The 20,326-nt window shown below is 50.9% G+C and overlaps 3 protein-coding genes across 13 annotated transcripts in view; all 3 read right to left on the reverse strand.

Annotated features, from left to right (window-relative positions):
- Nucleotides 1–44: 44 nt before the first annotated feature.
- Nucleotides 45–9,939, reverse strand: PHKG2 (phosphorylase kinase catalytic subunit gamma 2). Of its 5 annotated transcripts, none has more exons than XM_034988851.1 (10): nt 9,781–9,939; nt 9,267–9,379; nt 4,717–4,892; nt 4,387–4,441; nt 3,300–3,365; nt 3,050–3,213; nt 1,173–1,263; nt 920–1,073; nt 722–847; nt 45–611 (listed from the first exon to the last, which is right to left on the reverse strand). In XM_034988851.1, the coding sequence occupies exons 2-10, from the start codon at nt 9,359–9,361 to the stop codon at nt 318–320; spliced, it is 1,221 nt and encodes a 406-aa protein (XP_034844742.1). In that variant the 5' UTR covers nt 9,362–9,379; nt 9,781–9,939; the 3' UTR covers nt 45–317. The 5 variants fall into 5 exon arrangements, with proteins under 5 accessions (XP_034844742.1, XP_034844741.1, XP_034844740.1 ...); XM_034988850.1 differs by having other exon boundaries at nt 9,708–9,812; XM_034988849.1 differs by having other exon boundaries at nt 722–1,073; nt 9,781–9,880.
- A 2,184-nt stretch (nt 9,940–12,123) lies between these two features.
- On the reverse strand, nt 12,124–16,791 carry TMEM265 (transmembrane protein 265). Of its 2 annotated transcripts, XM_034988855.1 has the most exons (3): nt 16,589–16,791; nt 15,378–15,548; nt 12,126–14,137 (listed from the first exon to the last, which is right to left on the reverse strand). In XM_034988855.1, exons 2-3 carry the CDS (start codon nt 15,543–15,545, stop codon nt 13,976–13,978), a joined length of 330 nt encoding a protein of 109 aa, XP_034844746.1. In that variant the 5' UTR covers nt 15,546–15,548; nt 16,589–16,791; the 3' UTR covers nt 12,126–13,975. The 2 variants fall into 2 exon arrangements, with proteins under 2 accessions (XP_034844747.1, XP_034844746.1); XM_034988856.1 differs by lacking the exon at nt 16,589–16,791 and having other exon boundaries at nt 12,124–14,137; nt 15,378–15,562.
- A 581-nt stretch (nt 16,792–17,372) lies between these two features.
- The window catches only part of SRCAP (Snf2 related CREBBP activator protein), a 32,092-nt gene continuing 29,138 nt past the window's right edge, over nt 17,373–20,326 (reverse strand). For 4 of the 6 annotated variants that reach the window (XM_034988841.1, XM_034988845.1, XM_034988843.1 and 1 more), the window contains exon 33: nt 17,561–20,245. In XM_034988841.1, coding sequence (XP_034844732.1) covers nt 17,561–20,245 — 2,685 coding nt within the window. Of the gene's footprint in view, nt 20,246–20,326 lie in introns of all 6 variants that reach the window. The other 2 variants (XM_034988846.1, XM_034988844.1) reach the window with 1 other exon arrangement.

The following is a 20,326-nucleotide window of genomic DNA, read 5'->3' on the forward strand; positions in this document are numbered from 1 at the left end:
TGGGCTCCCCTGCCAAAGCCGGACACCACACTCCAGGCACTGGCTCCCTCCGGAGTGCAGATTTTATTGCAAATGCAGCAGAGGCAGCATTGACAAGGCCAGGCATGCTGTTGCGCGTGGCTGCCTTCCCCCTCAGCTCTGATCCCAAAGTCTTGGCTGGTGGGGACAGGTGTACACGGCTGGTCGTTATGGTAGTATGAGCAGTGGTGGGCCTGGCCAGGCTGGGGGGGCCTGAGGCCAAAGCCCAGAAGGGCTGGAATGATAAAAATCCTCCTCCTGGAGAGTCCTGCACTGTGGGGTTCCCCAGGGCCGAAGTGCTAGCCCAGTGCCAGCATGGCGTCCTCCTCGGTGATAGCAGCTGGTTCCCCCTCCTCTTCAGGGCCCAGGATGGGAAAAGGCCCAGGGGGCTGGTGCTGGAAGAGGGCGGCTCGGTTCTGTTGCTCACCTTTCTTCACCCAGTGCCCATAGAGCCGGAAGGCGCAGCTGTCGATGAGGCGCCGCACTGGCCGCAGCGCGTAAGGGTCCCTCAGCAGTGCGCTCTTGGTCAGTGGCCGGACACGCTGGGTGCTTAAGGCCACTCGTCCAGCAGCAAGCACGGTCCACACTGCCACCTGAGGGGGGGGGGGGTGGTGGGCAGTGTGAGCTCCAGTAGAGCAGCCACCACAGGAGAAAGATTACGGGACAGAGGAGCAGGCCCAGACCCTGATGCTCTCAGGCTTACCCGGAACCGCTGGCGGGGGGTGAGGTTCCAGGGTTGGCTGCCTTCACAGCGCTCAAAGAAGGGGTGCTGGAGGGCTTGCTCAGCTGTCAGGCGCTCCTCAGGATCCACCTGGAGCAGCTTTGAGATCTGGGGGAAACCCCAGAGTATGAGAGGCAGCTCTTGGACCTCCTTCCTAGCCCTCTCATGGCCCCAGCTCACCAGGTCTTTGACGGTGTTGGAACGGTCATCCCACTCGGGCGAACTAAACTGGTACTGGCCCTCCATGATCATGCGTAACATCAGGATCTGGCGTCGGTGCCAGAATGGTGGTGAGCCAGCCAGGAGTGTAAACAAAATCACCCCACAGGCCCAGCTGGGAAAGAGAGCGGAGTCAGACAGGACTAGGTGCCAGGCAGACGTGTTGAAAGATGGGACACAAAGGAGGAAGGAAGTAGGGAGACCAGAAACTCACAGGTCGACCTCCTTGCCGTAGCCGGGGTGGGTTTCATCCATGGAGCATTTAAGGATCTCTGGTGCTAGGTACCCTGGGGTCCCACACAACTCTGGGGAGAGAGGGCTGAGATTGATGGATGCCACCAGCTAACTAACTCCAGACCTCTGCTGGAGCCTCAACCCTGCTAGAGCCATTAAGTGTTCCCATTCTGTTCCTGCCCGTCCTCCCCTAAGGGCTGACCTAGCCCCTATCCCTGCTGAACAACTCAAGTATGCCCCAAGGTTCCCGGCGGCCTTCCTGGGAAAACCTGATTTTGAGATTGACTTCAAGGTCCTACCCCACCGTATCTTTTGCCACCTCCAACCCACCCACCCACTCCTTACACAACCTTTTGTCACATTTTTACGTACATAATACACACGGAAAACAAATCTTCACTCTTTTCTGTTTCTTTCTGCCCAAATCGATTCCTCCTCCTATGATTGCTATTCTGTGTAGTGGAATCACCACTCAAACCCAAGGAGAATGAGTGGGAATATGGGATTTCTTAAGGCACACACTAGGTAAGTCCCTTATTTAAAACCTTTCCCTGGCTGCCGACCCCGCCTCCCCCCCATATAGCCTCAGGCTCAAGTCTAGCTCCTGCAGCACAGAGCCCTCCATGACTTGATCCGAGCATGTTATTTGTAGCTGCTTCTACCACTTCAGGCACCAATTCTTCCATCCCGGCAATTGCCGAACTGTGGCATACTTCCAGGAAATCTTAATAGGCCTTAATAGGCCTGACTCTCCCGGGAAATTCATTTCTATAAAAAGTATTTAAGAATGCCCACCACGTAGCAGGCACCATACTAGATGCCAGTGAATTAGATGTGCCCTTACCACGCTGTCTACCCGAAAGCAAACAAGAAATCATAGAGTAAAAGGTGTGTCCTGAAGGGAGAAGATACAAGAAGAGAAAGCACGGGATCTAACCCCACCTGGAGCTTTAAAGGGAAACCTGAATTCCTAAAGCCAAGGGCAAGGGTGGTGTGGGGCAGGGGCAAAGATGGTTCCAGAATGGGGAGAAGTGTAGGGGGAAGCCCAAAGGGAAACAAAGCACAGCATCCGCAAGACAAACGTGTTAAGTCCATAGGTTACGAACATGAGCTCGAGTCCCAGCTACCTGACTGTGGGCAAGTCCCCTTATCTCTTTAAGCCCATTTATAAAATGGTGATCCAGACGCTATCTCAAAGAGTTGTCGAGAGGATCTAGAGAACCCAGCTGTATAAAGACTTAGTGTGGTGCCAGTGAACGTTAGCTGTTAATAGCACAACGCAAAGCCGCTGAGGGAGAGAAAGTAGGATGTTAACAGCTCTGAGGAGTCCACAAACTTTGTGAAGTTTTCCATGTGCACTGAAAGTATTTCTGTCACAACAAATGGATTCACACTGGGTGCGGCAGCTGGGCACCGCCGTCTGGCCGCGGCGGGCTCTTCCTAGCACCTAAGCAGCACACTGCAGTCCTGTCTGCACCGAAACCCAAGCACACAGCTGAGGCCTGTTATCCCCTCTCCCCCATCTTCCTCAGGGGACAGGCCCAGCTCTGGAGCCCCGTCCCCTGTGGGGCCCTCCAGCTGAAGCAGGTGCTCCTCCCTCCTGGCTTCCCCTTGCATGGTCCCCTGCCTGCTGTGTGCCACGACCTGCGCACTTTCCTCTATCCCCTCCCCCGCCCAGACCAGGAAGCCCACTCTGAGACGCACACGAGGCTTTGCACCCAGAGGGTACCTGGCAAGTGCTCACTGACTTCTCCCCTTTTCTTGGTACCTGGGTACTTGATTGTCAGACCCAGCTAACCAGCCTCAGGCCTGGGTCTCCTTCCCTCCCAAGCCTCTTAGGGCACCAAGCCCCCTCACCTCGAAGCTTCTCGCCAGGTTCCAAGTGGCAGGAGAACCCAAAGTCTGAAAGTCGGATCTGCATATTGTCATCTAGGAGAATATTCTCGGGCTTCAGGTCTCGGTGAACAATGTTGTTGGCATGGAGAAAGCTCACTGCTTCCAGCAGAGACCTCATGATGGACCTGGGGGAGGCGCAGTCTCCTCCTTTGCTTCTCCCTACCCCGCCCCGCCCCCTCATCACCCCACGGGCTGCAGGCTCCGTCGTTACCTGGTTTCCTTTTCTGAGAGGGCCACCTTCTCTGTGAGATAGTCAAACAGCTCTCCCTTCCGCATCCTAAGGGATAGGAGGGGTTGGGAGGTAGGTGTACCTTACATGGGGGCTGAGAAAATAAGCCAGTGCTCACAGAAAATACCATGGAAGAGACCGGTGAAGAGAGAGTCCTCTTTGTTTTTTCTTGAGCGATTAGAGTGCCCCAAGAGTGAACTGGATGCCAGGGGCAGTTTGGCCCAGGGGGTTGGCAGTCAAAATATAGGCACTCTGCTAGGAGGGTGCTATGTTAGCAAAATATGTGCCTTCTTGGAACAAAAATTTATAAGAGGTCCTCATTATCTGAGACTAATTATATTCAAAGAGGGCCTTTTAAAGTGAATCTATTTAGACCATGGACCAAAATTTCACAGTTAATAACAGCAAAAAAAGTTGAATAGGACTTTATTTTTATTTTGTCTTTAAAAACTGAGTTTATAATTGCAACTCTACAATCCTTGAAAGCAGGTGTTGTTTGGGGGCATATAATTGTTCTGCAAAGTTGCATGATGACATGACAGACACTTCCTACCCCCACCCCCAACTTTTGCAGAGGGTCATTCTGTATGCAGACTTTGTGAAATTTTTCTAGGGGTCTCTTAAATATTTGCTATTCAAACCATTCTCTTTTGAAGTACCTTTGCACTGGTTTACGTTATATTGTAGAACATCTCACACTCGGATTCAGACTACCCAGGAAATGAACTGATGGGCAGAGACAAACACCGCGTAGGGTGTTAAACAGCAAGAGACAAGGGAGCGAGATTCTGTTGATAAGTGGTCAGCTCTTCACTATTCCCTCCTAATCTTATAACCATGGGGGACTGGGACAGTGACCCCGAGGGTCATGAAAACCCTTTTTAATTGGCTGGTCACGAACACTCTGGAAGAACTTGCCTCATCAGGGCACCCAGGGAGAGGGGCCTGAGCCTCGGGCACACAGGAAGGTGTGAGCAGGGTAGTCTTAGCCCACTGTGCTGTCAGGCTGGGGCCACTCACGGAGGGGAGGAGGAGGAGGCTTCTCAGATCAGGGCAGGGAGATACTCACAGGTCAAACACCAGGAACATGAAGCTAGAAGACTCGTAGGAATCGATGAGAGTGACTGGGAAAGAGGCAGAAAGGCAGAGATACGGAGATGGAAAGGAGCGGATGCATGTTAAAGGGGCTTTCCACCCCGAGGTGGCAGTGGGCTGTTACTGGGAAGGAAGGAGAACCAAAAGGAGGCAGTAGGGACCCAAAGGCTGGCCACACTTTGAGGTGGAGTGGAGCCATGACAAAGGGAGCAGAGGCATGGAGGCAGTGTTGGGGGAACTGGGCTGTGGGCAGGGCCAGCAGGAGGTGGCTGTCAGCTAACAGGAGCAGGGAATGCAGCCTCACTGATGTGGGGGTGGCCGGCGACCTGGCGAAGGATGTGCGTCTCTCTCCGCGTGGCTTCTCGCACCTCCTCTAGCTGTTCAGGACTCAGTCGCTCAGCTGTCACCTCCATGATCTTCACCGCAAACTCATGGCCAGTAGCTCGATGAACACAACGGCGTACCACGGAGCTCACTCCTCTGCCAGAGTCAGACCGCACACGAGTCAGGGCCTCCTGCTCTCTCATTTCCACACAGAATGGAGCCCTGCCATCCTCATAACCCACTGCACCATATTCTGAAGACCCATCTGAACAACAAGGCAGCCTCCCAGGGCTCACCCTGGCCTACAGTAGCTTCATGGTAGCCTCAGCAAGCAACCTGGGTACCCAGCAAGGTGTAACACAAAGCTCACAGGGAAGGCAGGGGGTTCCTGGGTTTGAATCCAATCTCTGCCATTCTCTGCATGGAGAAGCCTAGGCAGGTCCTTTCCACACTGAGCCCCAGAACCTGCCCCTCCTCCTGGAACCCCAAAAGGAGAAAGCAGGAAGAAATGATCTAAGGCTCCCTCCAAATTGTGCTCAACACTTCCCTGATTACCCCTTCCAAATCCCAAAGTTCTCCTACAATACCTCAAGTGTAGCAGGCTCCAAATAAATATCAGACCATTGCCTGGAAGACCAAAGCTGTGAACCAGGAGACCTTGGTGTAGGCCCCATATGTGCCGCTAATTAACCTCCAAGGGACCCGCTGATACAAGGTCTCTGGACTTTGCTTTGTCGGCTCTGAAATGTGGACGACAACATCTTGAAGAGACGTCGAAAGACATGAGGTAGAGGCAGAAAAGTCCATTTGGCATGGTGAAGAGAAAGTCCTAGACAGGTATTTCCTTGCTTGGAATCTGTCACCAATTCCTTATGACCCTACAAGTACCTCAGGCTAAGTACAAATCTCTCCAAGATCGGATCTCACGCCACATTTCCTGTGCTGGTTCCCTGGCTGCCCTTCACGGCTTCCTTGCCCTTACATAACTCCCTTTGCTTAGAATGCCTATCACCCACATCTCTGGTTCCATCAAGAGATGTAAACCACTGACCCTCCAGCCAAACACAGCCCACAGATGTGTCTGTTTGGTCAGTGAGTTGTTCTTTTCAAATCTGAATTCCTATCTTTTTTTTTTTTTTAAGATTTTATTTACTTATTTGACAGAGAGACACACAGCAAGAGAGGGAACACAAACAAGGGGGAGTGGGAGAGAGAGAAGCAGGCTTCCCGCGGAGCAGAGAGCTGGATGCAGGGCTCGATCCCAGGACCCTGGGATCATGACCTGAGCTGAAGGCATGACTGAGCCACCCAAGCGCCCCTCTGAATTCCTATCTTAAGTGGGACAAGAACTTGCAGCTGCTACAATGCTCACCACTTCCTACTGTCTTATTCTTGGCCACTACACAGTTTTAATTCCCTGATCTCCATTAACGGTAATACCATTCGATCAGACTCCCAAACTAGAAATCTTGGTATGATTCTTGGCTTTTCCCTCTCCTTCAAAATCCACCACATCCAACCAGTCCACTCCATTCTGTTTCTCAAATCTGTTTCCTAGTACTCCACCCCCATAGCCATAACTGCCTCCCCACTGATCTCCCTGCTGCCAACCTCAGCCACCGCAACCCATCCGCCGCACTGCTTCCAGAATGAGCTTATGACCGCCCCAATTATGTCATTTCTTGCTTAAAAACATTCCAGCTTAAATTCCCTACTAAGTTCTAAGTGTTCCCTCATTCCTCAGCAGGACCCTTAGAGCAACTGTGCTCTTTTTAAGTGAGACCTAATAATTTCAACCTTATATAGTTATTAACTATGGAGGGCACTCAAAACTGGTTTCTATCCATACTGTCTCCTTATTCCCTTGTAAGACAGAAGTCAAATCCCAGTTCCTTCACCTGTCATTCAAGGCCTTTACCAAATGGTCTTGGTTTCTTTTCAGCCTCATTTTTGGCTATGTCCTGCTATTCAATCTTTGCTTCAGTGACTTATAACTTATCACCAATTTCTAGAATGCAGCAAGCTCTTTTAAGGCTTCAGACCTTTATACGTAAAGAAACTGGTACTCTGGGAACTAATTTAGTGAGAGTGGGCAGGTAACTTACTGTGCAGGAGAAACACAGGGAAAAGATAGAGACCAGGGATGATGCTACTACAGTAAGGCTGGAATGATATGATAAAGGATCCTATCCCCTGATCTGCTTTCTCCAAAACTGATCTTTCTGCGCCCCTTGGAAGTGGAACCACTGTTCTGCCCTAAGGGCTCTCCTAGCCTCACCTGGTCCTGAAACCCTGCATCAGCTTAGGACTTGGATCTCAGCTCTCTTCTTTTCCAGATACTCTTTCTCCCTGATGACCTCCATCCAGTCCCGGGGCATTTAAGTACCATTTGTACAAACGGCTCCCACCGCACTGCCTCAAACCTTGGTTCCTTTCCAGAATTCCTGATCCCAAAGGCCTTTTTAATATCTCCATGTGATATCTGAAAGGAGTCTGAACAAATCTAATAGTTATAGCCCTTTCTGCTTTCCTGGCCTCAGCAGTACTGATCACAGCAGACCACGCCAACCTTCTAGAAGCACATTCTTTTTGTGTTTTTATTTCTAACTCACAGATGCTCTCTCCTTAGTCTCCCTTGCTGACTCCTCCTTTTCTAACCCCCTAATGGTGACATGCCCCAGGGCCTGAGCTTGGCCCCTTTCACCTCTCCCCATGTATCTTCTCACCAGCTACTACGTATATGCTAATGCCTCCCAAATTTATTGCTCTAGTCCAGCTCTCTCTCAAGCTGCAGACACATGTACCTACTTGGCAGCTCCAGTTGGAGATCTCAAAGTTCACATCTCCAAAATTGAACTCTTGACTTGCTTGGCCCTCCTGGCAGTCCAATCCTCCTTGGCCATCTTCATTTCAGAAAATGGTACTCAGATGCTCAAACCCAAACCTTAGACATTATTCTTGTTTCCTTCCCTTCTTCTTATGGCCCATATCCGGTCTCTGAGGAAATCTGTATCAGTCTCTCTTCAAATCATCACCTCAATCTATCCACTTCTCCCCATCTCTACCACCACCATTCAAACCTAAACCATCACCATCTCTTGCCTGAATCAATCAACAGCTTCCTAACTGGTCTCTACACATCCATTCTTGTTCCCCTCCTATCCATTCTCTACACAAGAGCCAGAGTGATCTTTTTAAAATGTAGTAACACACATAAATAAAATCTTTAAAAAAAAAAGGGGGGGGGGGCGCCTGGGTGGCTCAGTTGGTTAAGCGACTGCCTTCGGCTCAGGTCATGATCCTGGAGTCCCGGGATCGAGTCCCGCATCGGGCTCCCTGCTCAGCAGGGGGTCTGCTTCTCCCTCTGACCCTCCTCCTTCTCATGCTGTCTGTCTCTCATTCTCTCTCTCTCAAATAAATAAATAAATAAAATCTTAAAAAAAAAAAATGTAGTAACACACTTGTGTTGACCACTTACCATGTGCCAGGAAGTGTTCTAAGACTATCATACTAATTCTGCCCATCCTCACAGCAACCTACAAGATAGGGTCTATTTTTATTCCCAATCTAAATGGTGAAACTGGGGCATAGAAAGGCTAAGTTCCTAGCCCCCAAATTACAGAAATATAAATGAGACCATGTTAACTGCCCTGTTTTAAACCACCAGTTTCACTAGAATAAAATCGAAATTCTTTATCATGGCATAAGGCCCTACATACTCTAACCTCTATTTACCTCTCCAACTTAATTTCCTCCACCTTGTCCCACGCTTACTACGTTCTAGTCACCATGATCATCTGCCTATTACTTGAATAGGCCCTTTCTTGCCTGTGCCTTTGCATGTGCTGTTCTCTCTGCCCCAAATATATCTTGTTCATTCCCATCCTTCAAGTCTCAGTCCCGTTAATTACTCTCATTCCCTCACCCAAGCAGATGATGACCTTTATCTTGTTTTTGTGTTTTATCATCTGTCTCTACCACTGGAATACAAACTCTAGGAGAACAGAAAACATGTGGGGCATGTATCCCCAGTGCCTTGCACATTGCACCCAGCACACTCTATGTGCTTAGGAAACCTTGGATGAATAAGTGTGCCTGCCTCTGTCTCTACAGGTGAGGTCTTCCTTCCATTCTCTGCATGCTGAACTCCTACTCATCCTTCAAGATCCAAATATCACCCCTTGTGGAAAGCTGTGGCTTTCTGAACCCCATGCCACAACCTGATACTACTTGAATGCTCATGTGTCTCTTTCAGTCACTTCACCTCCAAGGCATAAACATCTCTTCTACCCTCCCTGTGTTTAGCTTTGTGTCTGGCAGACCATAGTTGCTTTAACTATGTTTGTTGAACACATAAATGAGTGAATTTGGAAGAAATGGGGATTGACCCAGAGAAAGAGTTTAGTCACCAAATGTTCCTCCACTAACCACTGTTCGTTCCCATTTAGAACTATCCAGCCCTCAGATGGAACACTGTATTCTGGCTAGGGCCCGACCTCTCTGGACCTGTTTCCCTGGCTTAAGCCTCACCTGCCAATGACGTCCTTAGGGTCGTACTTCTGGTAAAACTCCTTGGCCGCGGCCCAGTCGGGCAGCTCATCCTCCGGCCCCACGTCCAGCGTCATTCTGAAGGTGGTGGGGGCCTGTGCAGAGGAAACGGAGGGCAGTGAGGGCAGTGAGGCCCACAGGCTCTGGGAGGACGCACATTGCGGCTCGCGGAGGCGCAGCCCTTGCGGCTGGGGCGCCAGGATCCTCGGGGATGGGGACGGGGTGGGGGAAGGATCAGGGCTGGGGAGACCCTATGAAAGGGCCTAGGGGGCGTGAAGGGTGTCAGGGCAGGGAGGGGGCGGGGGAGGGGAAGGGAAAAGGTGCGGAGGAAGAAGGGAAGGGGCACACTGGCCGGTGGCTGTTGCTGCGCAGGCGCACTTGGGCGGGCGCTGGGAGGGGGCGCGGGGTCTCGCGCAGGCTCACCCGCGGGGGAGGAGAGAGAAGCCAGGGTCGACGCGAGGCCGCTGTGTCGCGGGGTTCGCCTCTAGTTCCTTACCTTACACCCGGACGGCGCCGGCAACGACCCCAGGCCCCGCCCCCATCCTGTCCGCCAATGGCCAGCGCCGCGTGAAGACTGAGGTTCAAAAGCCCTTCCGATTGGAAATTGGTAGTCCAATAGGAAGCGGAGAGTCCCGAGGCTGGCGCGGGCGTTGGAGCTCGGAGTTACCTAAGGCTGAGACGCTGGGGCGGGACTTCAGAAGCAGCCAATTAGCGCAAGCATCTGCAGATGACGGCAGGGGCGGAGCTTGTTGACTAGTGGGCTTGGAGGCCAGGAACGGGACCCGGAAGTTAGGTTTACCCAGAAGCGTGGCTTCTAGGTATCTAGGACGCGGGACTGGCTGCGCCTCCGGTTCCCTGACTTGGGCATGGTTCCCTCATTCCCCTCCTAGCATCACTGTCCAAATCCGCTCTTTTTAAAATTGGCAGCCTGGTCCAAAGTGCGTGCTTTGAGGGGCCGCCTTCAGCTCTTAAAACGCTCGGAGCGCGCAGCTTGGACCGCAACTTGCCTGCTGGTGTGGACTTAGACGAACCACGGTCGGTCAACCAGAAGTGGCTTCTTAGTCCTCTGGCTGCTCCGATTCTTGAATACCTCCAAAGCCCTCGTGCTCACCATCTAGGGTTATATATTTTCCCAGTCTTCCACCACCGCCTCCCGTAAGCCTTGGGGAGTATCACGCTCTAAGCCTGCCGAGTTGTGAGATATTGCCAGAGGCGACTTACTTAATAAGCCTTTTCAGTGCACAGCTCAACCCTGGCATTCACCTACTCATTCAAATAAATATTTGCCGAGCGTCTAAACGCTAAACTATCAGCAGGGGGGCGAGGGGAGTCCTTACCCTTGTGGAAGTTATGTTCCAGCAAAAGAGGCACAGAATGAATTCATTTAACCTTCTAACAACTATCTTAGAAATGTCACTTTGGGATCACAATCATAAAAGAAAAACGAATCCAACAGAGTATTTTGACTTTATACCATCAATCTAAAGACAAAATAATTGCAAAGAAACGTTTAACTTTACTTTATCGTTTGGTAGTATAATGGGATTATTATTCAGAAATTGAGCAATATATATATTTATATTTATATATATTTGTAAATGAATAAACATTTGATGTATTTGGCAGCCAAGGTTATTACTGTGGGACTATGGAATTTGAGGTGGGGAGAGAAAGAACCTTATGACTGACTGAAACTGGAGGTATGATTTTAAACACAGATTTAAAATAGATTAGATATTTTCTAGCTCTAACCTCTGAAAGGGCCTAGAAGCAGGAACATCTCAGGAGAATGAGCACAGCTAGTCTAGATACTGATTTCAAAATAACAGTCCCCAGTTCAAGGAACCAGGACTCTTTGGGAGAAATGGCCAGTTTCCCAGGCTGGAGCAGAGAAAGTCTAAGATGAGCCTGGAATAATTTGTGCCAAAAAGCAAGTGAAGAAGTGTGGGGACTTATCAGGACACAAGAACCAGGTTGATGCAATTTCCACAGGTCAAAATCAGGAACAAAAAGAATAATGAGACTGAGAGGGACATGAGGGAACCTTCTGATGTGCTAGAAATGTTCTATTCACCTAGGTGGTGATTATACAGTTGGGATCATACTAAACATTCACCAACCCACACGCTTTAGATCTGTGCACTTCATGTAAATTACACCTCAACCAAATATTTTAAGAAGGATGACAGTAATGGATAAAACAAATTGAACTAAAAAACAATCTGAGACCATATTGACACTAAAAATTGTAAATAAGAATTTAGGAACGAAGGGCTTTCCGCTTACTCTCAAATGGCTCTGCAATACCAGTATGTATATTCTAGATGTAAAACCAATGTGGTGAAATGTTAAAAATTATAAACTTAGGTGAAGAGCACACATGAGTTCATTGTACCATTCTCTTATTGTTCAGTAGGTTTGAAATTTTTTCAAAATTGAGTTTAAAAATAGTGAGACCCAGGTCGTCTGCGTGACTCAGTTGGTTAAGTGCCTGCCTTCGGCTCAGGTCATGATCCCGAGGTCCTGGGATCGAGTCCCACATGGGGCTCCCTGCTCAGCGGGGAATCTGCTTCTCCCTCTGCCTGCTGTTCCCCCTGCTTGTGCTCTCTTTCCCTTTCTGACAAATATTTTTTAAAAAGTGAGACCCCAAAAAAAAAAGTAGCAAGACCTCATTTAATCACTTTGGGGGAATGGGATCTAGTCTCCTCTAGTAACCTAAAGCTGCTGATTATTGAAATACTAGCTTTAAAAAAAGGTTTCTGTAAAAAAAATTTCTCTAAAATGTTTCCCTGATGCCCAGGCAGGCAGCACTTTACACCAATTAAATCGGAATCTGTAGGGCTGAAGCCCAGGCCTAAGTACTTTTTATTTTTTTATTTTATTTATTTTTTTTAAAGACTTCATTTGACAGAGAGAAAGGGAACACAGCAGGGGAAGTGGGAGAGGGAGAAACAGGCTTCCCGCTGAGCAGGGAGCCTGATGTGGGGCTCGATCCCAGGACTCTGGGATCATAACCTGAGCCAAAGGCAGACGCTTAACAACTGAGCCATCCAGGCGCCCCCATAAGTACCTTTTAAAGCTCCCCAAGTGGTTCTATGGTGAAACTGAGCTTGAGAACCAATGCCCTAGGTGTGGCTTCTAACCAGTGTTGTAACTCTAACCTCTGAGACCAGCAATGGATACTCTTCACTTTTCCTTCCTGGGGCACTTTGGAACATGGAAGACAACCATCTTCCCCTTTAATCTTCTCTCTTCAGAGTGCAACAAATATCTCGAATTCCTTTAGGTGCTCTGCTGTCTCTGAATTATGGTGAAGTAACCCAAAAATTCAATTCCCAGAGCACATGTACTCCAAGAGCCATGTACAAGAATGTCCATAGCAGCAAGATTCATAATATCCCCAAAATGGAATCATCCCAAAGTCCACCAACAGAAAAGGGATGAATTGTTAATATATTCATATAATGGAATACTACAGAGTAATGACAACTACAGCTACACCAAATATTGATGAATCTCACCAACAATGTTAAGTAAAAGAAACCTGACATAAAAAGAATACATAGGATTCCATTTATATAAATGTTCCAATGCAGGCAAAACTAAACTCCATTGTTAGAAGTCAGAATGCTAGGTATCTGTGTGAAGAAAGGAAGGAGCAGTGATTGGGAGAGGTCTAAAGGAGGCTTTGGAGTGCTGTCAATGTTCCATTTCTTGACTGAATGGTGGTTTTCAGATGTTAGCTTTGTTAAAAGCTATGTTCTCATTTTGGACATTTTCCTGTATATATGATATACTTCACAATTTAAAGTATGTTTAAAATATTACCGGGAGGCCCAAGATAAAGGATATGAAAATTCATTATAATCCTACAGAGCTTCATATCCAGGGCAGAAATTCACTGCAGCTGCCATCCAACCCTTTTATTCCTCTCTCAACTCTGGAACCAAAGCGTCTGGGTTCAATGTCAGCTCTGCCTCTTACTAGCTGTATGACCTTGGACGCCTGCTTCCTCAACTATAAAATGAAAACAGTGGGACCTCCTGAGTGGCTGTGAGGGCTGAAGGAGTTAGGTAATAGAAAGCGCCTAAGACCGCAGCCTGGGACACAGGAAGCACTCCATGAAGAGTAGCTGCTACGGCTCCTCTTCCTTTCTGGCCGCAGGGTCTCTCTGCTGATGTGCAAGGGAGAAGCTGGGGTCTTTCCAAGAAGGGAAACTTACAGGAGAAGGAAAAAAGAAAAATCCTCTTGGAGCTCCTAAGTAAGGGAAAACGCAGACTTTTGCCATCAGTCAGATGTCCAGTCTGGCTCTTGCCAAGGGCCCGGGGAAAGTAGGGGAACAACAATTAGACAGGAACATTTCACCACTAAAAAAGATTTTTATTACAAAACAAATTCTAATAAAATCAGGCCTGGTCTTCAACCCCACCTCTGGGTCGAGGCCCCTAGGATGTAGTAGGCTGGGGGAAATAGGGGATGGTGGGCACTGAAAGAACAGAGCAGGCTGGCCTCCCTTCAACAGTTTCAGCTGCTGCCTCCTTTTAGAAAGGTCTAGAAGAGTTCTTCCAAAGACCTTTGAGAGAGGCACCATCCTTCCAGCCAGGAAGGACCACTGCCAGCCTCAGACCCTAGCAATGCCGCACTGCAGGATCCAGGAGGTCTCGCTGACTCTCAGCAGAGGCCACCCAGGGTCACTCAGCCTGGGCGATGGCGTAGGAAAGCAGCCACAGAAGCAGGGGGCCCAGAATGAGGACAGCAAGCCAGGCGGCAAAGCTGGCCAGGATGAAGTTCCGGGCCCGGGCCCCCCAGTGCACTGCCTCCTCGAACCGGCCTGCCTTATGCCGCTCTTCCGCCTGTGGGGGCAGGTTTTTGGTTAGGTTCTCCCCCTGCTTCTGCCCCAAAGTGCCCACTGCCCCACACCAATCCTCCATCCCTGTCATGGCTCAAAACCTGACACCCAACCCCCCCTGCCCTCCCTTTCCAATGTCTATTTCTCATGCCTCATTTGCAAAGTAAGGTTCCCACTCAGCACTGTGTACTTTTCCGAGTAGCCACTGTTAGCTCACAAAATCACATATGGGAAAGTACTTTTCAATCCTTTTATCCCCCATCCTTTTCTACTCATCCCACGTTCATTCAGAATTTGGAATCCTTGGCAAGAAACCGAGTGCTATCTTGGAATATTTCCCTCCCGTCCAGCCAAACAACACCCCCTTCTCATTAGCCCAATGAGCCTCATAGCTTTGATTATTAAGGATTCTTTTTATGATTTTGACCTGACAAAACTAGAAATTCTCATGCTGATAAGAATACAGTTTCTGATTGTTAAAATACAACCAGGGTTGAGAAAATTCCAGCATGCTATTTAAGTTAGCCTGTGTGGCCTTTCCAAAGGTACATGTGCAGTCCTGGTGTTTGGAAATGGTGGAGCCCTCTCAAAAACCCCACAGCTTCTTCCCGACTGCTACAGATTGCTCTAATCACTGCTCAACTGCCTCGAGTCCTGCCACTTCCAATCCATCCTCCAGGTAGGCCCTGAAACACAGACCTGACCATGTCACTCTCCTCTGCAAAAACTCTTGAAAGTACTCCCCACTACTTTCAAGGTGAAGTTTAAACTTCAAGCACAGCATTGGGAGTCCCTTAGGAACCTGGACCCTCTGGCTTCATCTGTCACCATTCCTCACTGGTCCAGTCGTGCGGAACTAATAGTCCAGGCCTTTGTACACACTGCTCCCTTTACCTGGAATACCCTTTCAACCTTTAGTCATTAATCCTTTAAGGTTACTTTCCCGTCACCTACTCTACATACACACGTATGTAATCACACATACATATCCTCCCTAGCTTCCAGAATACCTTGTGTTTCCTCCATCACAATACTGATGAGCTACATTCCATTAATTACCCATTTTCACAGTTCTCTCTTTCATCAGACTGTGGGCCCTTTGAGGGCAGGAACCATGTCATTCTTATTTCTGACACCAGGCCCAGAGCCAAGCTGACAGGTACTTAGTAGCCGTGCGATCTATGTAGACAGATCATTGCCTAACTACACCCGCCCCCTGCTCCCATAGGCATTGCATTCCTCACCTTGATGGCAAACACAAGGGCCACGACTCCCAGGCAAGAGCAGCCACAGATAATGCTAGTAGCTGCCAAGTAGCGGAGGCGGAGCCAGCAGCAGCGGATGGGGGATGGAGAATGAGCAGCTCCCATGTTGCTCACCAAGGTGTCCACTGCCTTCTCCTCGTCCTCCATCACCTGTGGGCGATAGTCAAGGTAATTGTAAGCCCAACAACTGAGCTGTCGGCCTGGCTGGGTCAGACTCCACCCCTCTCTGATGTGTCCTCGTGACCTGGCCCAACTCTCAGGAATGCTGCCTTACTGGGGAATTCCCCTCCTGACTCAGAGACCAAAGAGCGGAAATGTGCGGCCGGAATCCTTTTTTCTCAGCCTAAGATTCTGAGTCTTTAAAGGCAAGCCGGCACCAACACAGCATTATCTGTATTACTTAACTGTTTTGACAAGTAGGGAAAAACAAAACGACAGGTGCACACTGACAAGCAGGAGAAACACAATCTCAAAAGCTGCTAGGAATCAGACTACACAAATCAGTGATTTTAAACTGTATTTCAAAGGGCCTTAAAATTCTCTGAAGTCCCTCAGAAACTGCCCTTGAAGATTAAGGAGGGGTCACAAAATGGCACCCTAAGCCCTGGTACCCCACTTCAAGCAGAGCAGCCACTTCATGTGAAAACAGTGGATGAAAACACAGGGATGGGGGAAAAGAGGGAGAAAGGACCCATCTAAGCTCTCTTCATAGTTGAGGAAGCTGAACATCAGAAAAACCTTACCTCCCCAAATTGGGCCTCCTTCGCTATGCTGACTCCCTGCCACCTCTTCTCTCCATTTTAACCCAGGCCACACAATATATTCAGATTAACACTATGACCTCATAACCCACACAGAAACCTGCTTAATCATTCCTCATCTCCCTAACTTCTCAAGTCCTCTGAGCCATGGCATCAAACCACCTTTCCACCCTCATCTCCAACCATCCCCCTACATCCTACACAAAACGGAGCCATTTACAGTTCTCTGAACACAAGCAATAAAGGATAGAGTGAAAGGAGGCAAGATAAACAGAGCCCAAAGAATCTCTGCCACAAGGCTGCAGGAGAGTGAGTATGAGGAAAGAACTGATGAGGTAAACACAGATACAGTCATTAGGGGGAGAATGCAAGGAGAGGGTCCAGGGAGTTGAGACCAAAGAAAATGTAAAAACGAACAGGGGCTCTTACCTGGCTATAGGCCTCGAGGGACTGTGAGTTTCGGCTCCTGCCTCAGGTTTGATTTGGCTGGGGTGGAGATGGAGCTGACTCAGGTCTCCAAGCCAAGCCCAGGGGTGGGGTTGGGTGGCCAAAAAGGCCCCAGGAGCTCAGAAGGGGGTGTGGCTGACTCAAACTAGTTTGGCAAGATGGAGGAAAGCAAAGGGGTGGAGGGGAAGGAACAACTGGAGGTAGGATGCCTGCCTTCTGGAAAAGGAGTGAAAGCACCTGAGCAATGGGGGTAAAAGCAGGGAAAAGTCTGAGGCATCAGAGAGCTCTGAGGGAAAGCCCAGGAACTAAGGGAATAGGAGGAAAGAAAAAGTTATGAGTTGGAGTGACTTAAAACTGAAATTTTAAGGAAAGGCACCCTACCAGATCAGATTTGCCAAATCTTCCTCCTCTTGGGTGATTTCTGCCTCAAAGACACATAATTCTGGGTTAGAGATCAGGTACTAGGGTTTTGGCAAGAACAAGAGAGGAAAATGGTGCCCAAGTTCCCACCCAACCCTCCACCAGACCAGAAAATCAGAAGCCTCCTTACGCGGATGCTCATACAGAAACTAAGTTTATTATTTTTTCTTCTTAAAAAAAAAAGAAAAAAAAAAAAAACTCATGGTAGAGAGAAGCCCCTCCCCCTTCCCCTAAGGGTGGGGGGCTGTGAAAGATAGCTGGGGAATCAAGTACAAGGGGGTGGGGACAGAGACTATCTTGCCACCCTTAACACTGCCCAGCCATGTGGGGTGGAAGGGAAGGGGGTATGTGAAGAGCCCCATTTCCATGACAACCAGTTGCCTACCCCCTACTTTGGTGGAAAGAAGGGAGAAGGCCCCTATGTCTCCCTGGAGGCTTTCCCCCTCAAGACTTCAAGTAGTGGTTAACAGAGTCAGGCCTGGTTGTGGAGGAAGAGGGGCCATGGCAGAAAGCCTAGGTGGAGGAGCAGCCCACTCACGTCTTGGCCTTGCGGCCTCTGTGACTAATAGTAGGGCCAGCCAGGTGGGGAGGGACACTGCTGCGCAGGATGCGCTGGTCCCCTTGGTTGGTGGCCCCACCAAGTCGGCGGGGGCCAGGCCGGCGACGTGGGGTCCCATCCCCTTCCTCCTCCTCACCTGAGGCTTCAGCCTCAGACTCCTCTACTGAACCCTCAGGTCCCAGGGGACTTGGGGGCTGTAGGCGGCCCCGCTTTGCCAGCCCAGGACCGCCAACTGGGGCCCCTGCCCGTTTGCGAGGCACCTTCTCAGTCTCTAGTGGGGGGACTAGAGACCCTGGACGCAGCCGGGTCGAGCGCAGTTTTGGAGCTAACGAGACCACGGGAGGTGTCAATTCTAACCCGCCTGGCCCGCTATCTGCTAAATCCAGGTCATCCTGAATTACAGCCACCACCATGGACCCTTCACTCTTTCGTCCCCGCATTCCCTCCGCTTCCAGCCGCAAGCGGGCCAGGCGGGTGAGGGGGCGGCTTCCGTCCTCATCAGAGGAACTACCCTCACTCTCCCCCTGGCCCTGGGGTTGCCGCCGCCTCCCCAATCCACAGCTCTCAAGGACAGAAGAGCTGTCACGGTCCAAGACAGGGAGCTGGCTGGGCCGAGGTGATGGTGGATTCTTGGGAGGTCGGCCCCGCTTCCGCTTGGGTGGGGATGTTGACATGGTGAGATTGGTGACAGTGTTGGCGACAGTAGCAGTGGGACAGGCTAGGAGTGGTGGGAGTGGTGGCAGGGGAGGTGGTAGCGGGAGTGGCTGTGTCCGGCTCTCTAAGTTGCCATCCCCTGGAGAGGAAATGGTCCCAGGAATGGGCAAATCTCGTGCCTTAGGGGGCCGCCCACGCCTTCTTTTCTCCACAGGTGAGAGGATGATGGGCTCGGGTCTGTGAATTGGCTGGGGTCCAAGAGGCTGGGGCCCAGGACTAAGCTGGGGGCCCAGGACAGGCTCCGCAACAATAAGGGTCTCAGCCCCAGGGACTGGGTCAGCCCCATTGGTTTTTCCCTTAGAGGTGGATGAAGGTACCTCATCCACCCCTCGCCCAGCATCTGCTGGAGACCTGTTCTTCTTGGGGGGCCTCCCCCTCCGACGTTTCACAGCTGGAGGGGTGATGGCAAGCAGTGCCCCTTCTCCATTCTCTGGGCTGCCCCCACCAGTCACCCCCAGCTCAATGCGACGGCGAGCTATGAAGGGCTGCTGAGTTGGGGTGGGCAGTGTGGACGGGGGAGCAGCTTCACAGGGCCCACTGGTGGGAGGTGAGGATTCTGGCCCCGACATGCTGCGGGCAGATGGGCTTCCCGGGCTGGCACCAGTCTCAGAGACTCCAGGCAATAGGGTGCTGGCAGTTCCCCGCTGCTGTCGCCGTCGCCTCACCAATTCCTTCTCCTCAACCACAGTCACCAGCCGTCCTGGCAGCTTGCGGAGCACTTTGGGGCCTGGAGGCTGCCCTGGCCGACCAGCCCCCTGACCCCTAATTTCTACATCAGCACTGGTGCGACGCCGAGGGGGCCGGGCAGGTGAAGGACTCTCAGGCGAGGAGGTGGCGGAGGATGAGGTTGATGGGGCTGCGACCTCTGCTGAAACAAGTTCCTGTGTCTTCTCTGGGCTGGAGATTGGGGTCTGGGCCTCCACCAGCTCTTCTGAGCTCTTGTCAGCTTCCAATGGCTCCGGAAGTAGCTCATCAGATGCTGAAGGTGGGAGATCCAGCCCATTGCTCTCACTCAGACACGAGGGCACCTCCTCACCATCAGGCAGCACTGTGAGGATGGTCCCCTCAGCAGGCTCTGGCACTTCCTGCTCTTGACCGTTGGGGACGCTGTCAGCCTCCAGGGTTGGGCTAGGTGCAGAAGAGGCGAGAGAAAGGTTCTTCTCTGATATAGGCAGGATCTCAACAGCAAGTGGCAACAGATCCTTAGGGGGCACAAGAGTAAGCGGGGAAGTCTCGGAACTGGCCATATCAGCCAGCTCCGGGGACTCAGTAGATGCCAATGCTTGTGCACACAGCTCTGTCTCAGGCCCCAAGCCAAAGGGGAGGTTGGTGACTGGGGGGGAGATGGGCACAGAAGGTAGACCAAGCAGGAGAGGGGAGGAAGGAGTTGAGAGAGAGGTTTGGGTGGGAGGTGGGGTATGAGCTGGTGGAGGGGTACAGGCAGGAGGAGGGGTACAGGCAGAAGAACAAGAGGGAGGAATCTGTGAAGGAGGAAGTGGGGGAGAAGGCAAGATATGAACAGGAAGCATGGTTACTGGATTTGGGGCTGAAATGGGGATCGGGGCAGGGATTGGAACAGGGACTGGGGCAGGAATTACGGCAGGAGCTGAAGCTGGAGTGGGTCGAGGCCTAGGTGCTGGCCGGGGAACTCTCTCCCTGGCAGGGCTGCAGCGTGGGGGTGTGGAAGTGCTACGGGTATGATGGGTGGATGTGACAGGAGTGTGGTTTGCCCCTTGAGTCTCAGCCCGGGCTCCACGAAGACGCTCACTGACGCGAGTCCCTGGCCTTTCAGGGGCCTTGGCCTTCTTACTGCGCCGGTGACTGCCTGCACCAGTCCCACAGGAAACCTCATCCCCAGCCCCTGGACCCTCCTCCTCCTCTTGGGGTAGGCGGAACACCTCCTCCTTGGCTTGGTCCAGGTCCTTGCGGGCAGCTTCCACTTGTTCCTACCAACAAGAGAGCCCAAACAGTGGGTGGTCAGAGGGAAGCAAGCAGGGTGGGAAGTGGGTAGAAAGCAGCCACTTTTC

Source organism: Mirounga leonina, unplaced genomic scaffold (assembly GCF_011800145.1).
Source record: "Mirounga leonina isolate KUSES-001 unplaced genomic scaffold, KU_Mleo_1.0 Mir_454, whole genome shotgun sequence".
NCBI lineage: Eukaryota > Metazoa > Chordata > Mammalia > Carnivora > Phocidae > Mirounga > Mirounga leonina.

Coding starts and splice junctions, on each gene's coding strand:
- PHKG2 (XM_034988849.1), bottom strand. CDS start 9,361: ATGACGCTGGACGTGGGGCCGGAGGATGAGCTGCCCGACTGGGCCGCG. Junction 1,264..3,049: donor ACCTGGCGAGAAGCTTCGAG/GTGAGGGGGCTT, acceptor CTCTCTCCCCAG/AGTTGTGTGGGACCCCAGGG. Junction 1,074..1,172: donor TACGGCAAGGAGGTCGACCT/GTGAGTTTCTGG, acceptor TCTCTTTCCCAG/CTGGGCCTGTGGGGTGATTT.
- TMEM265 (XM_034988856.1), bottom strand. CDS start 15,545: ATGGAGGACGAGGAGAAGGCAGTGGACACCTTGGTGAGCAACATGGGA. Junction 14,138..15,377: donor CCCTTGTGTTTGCCATCAAG/GTGAGGAATGCA, acceptor CTGCCCCCACAG/GCGGAAGAGCGGCATAAGGC.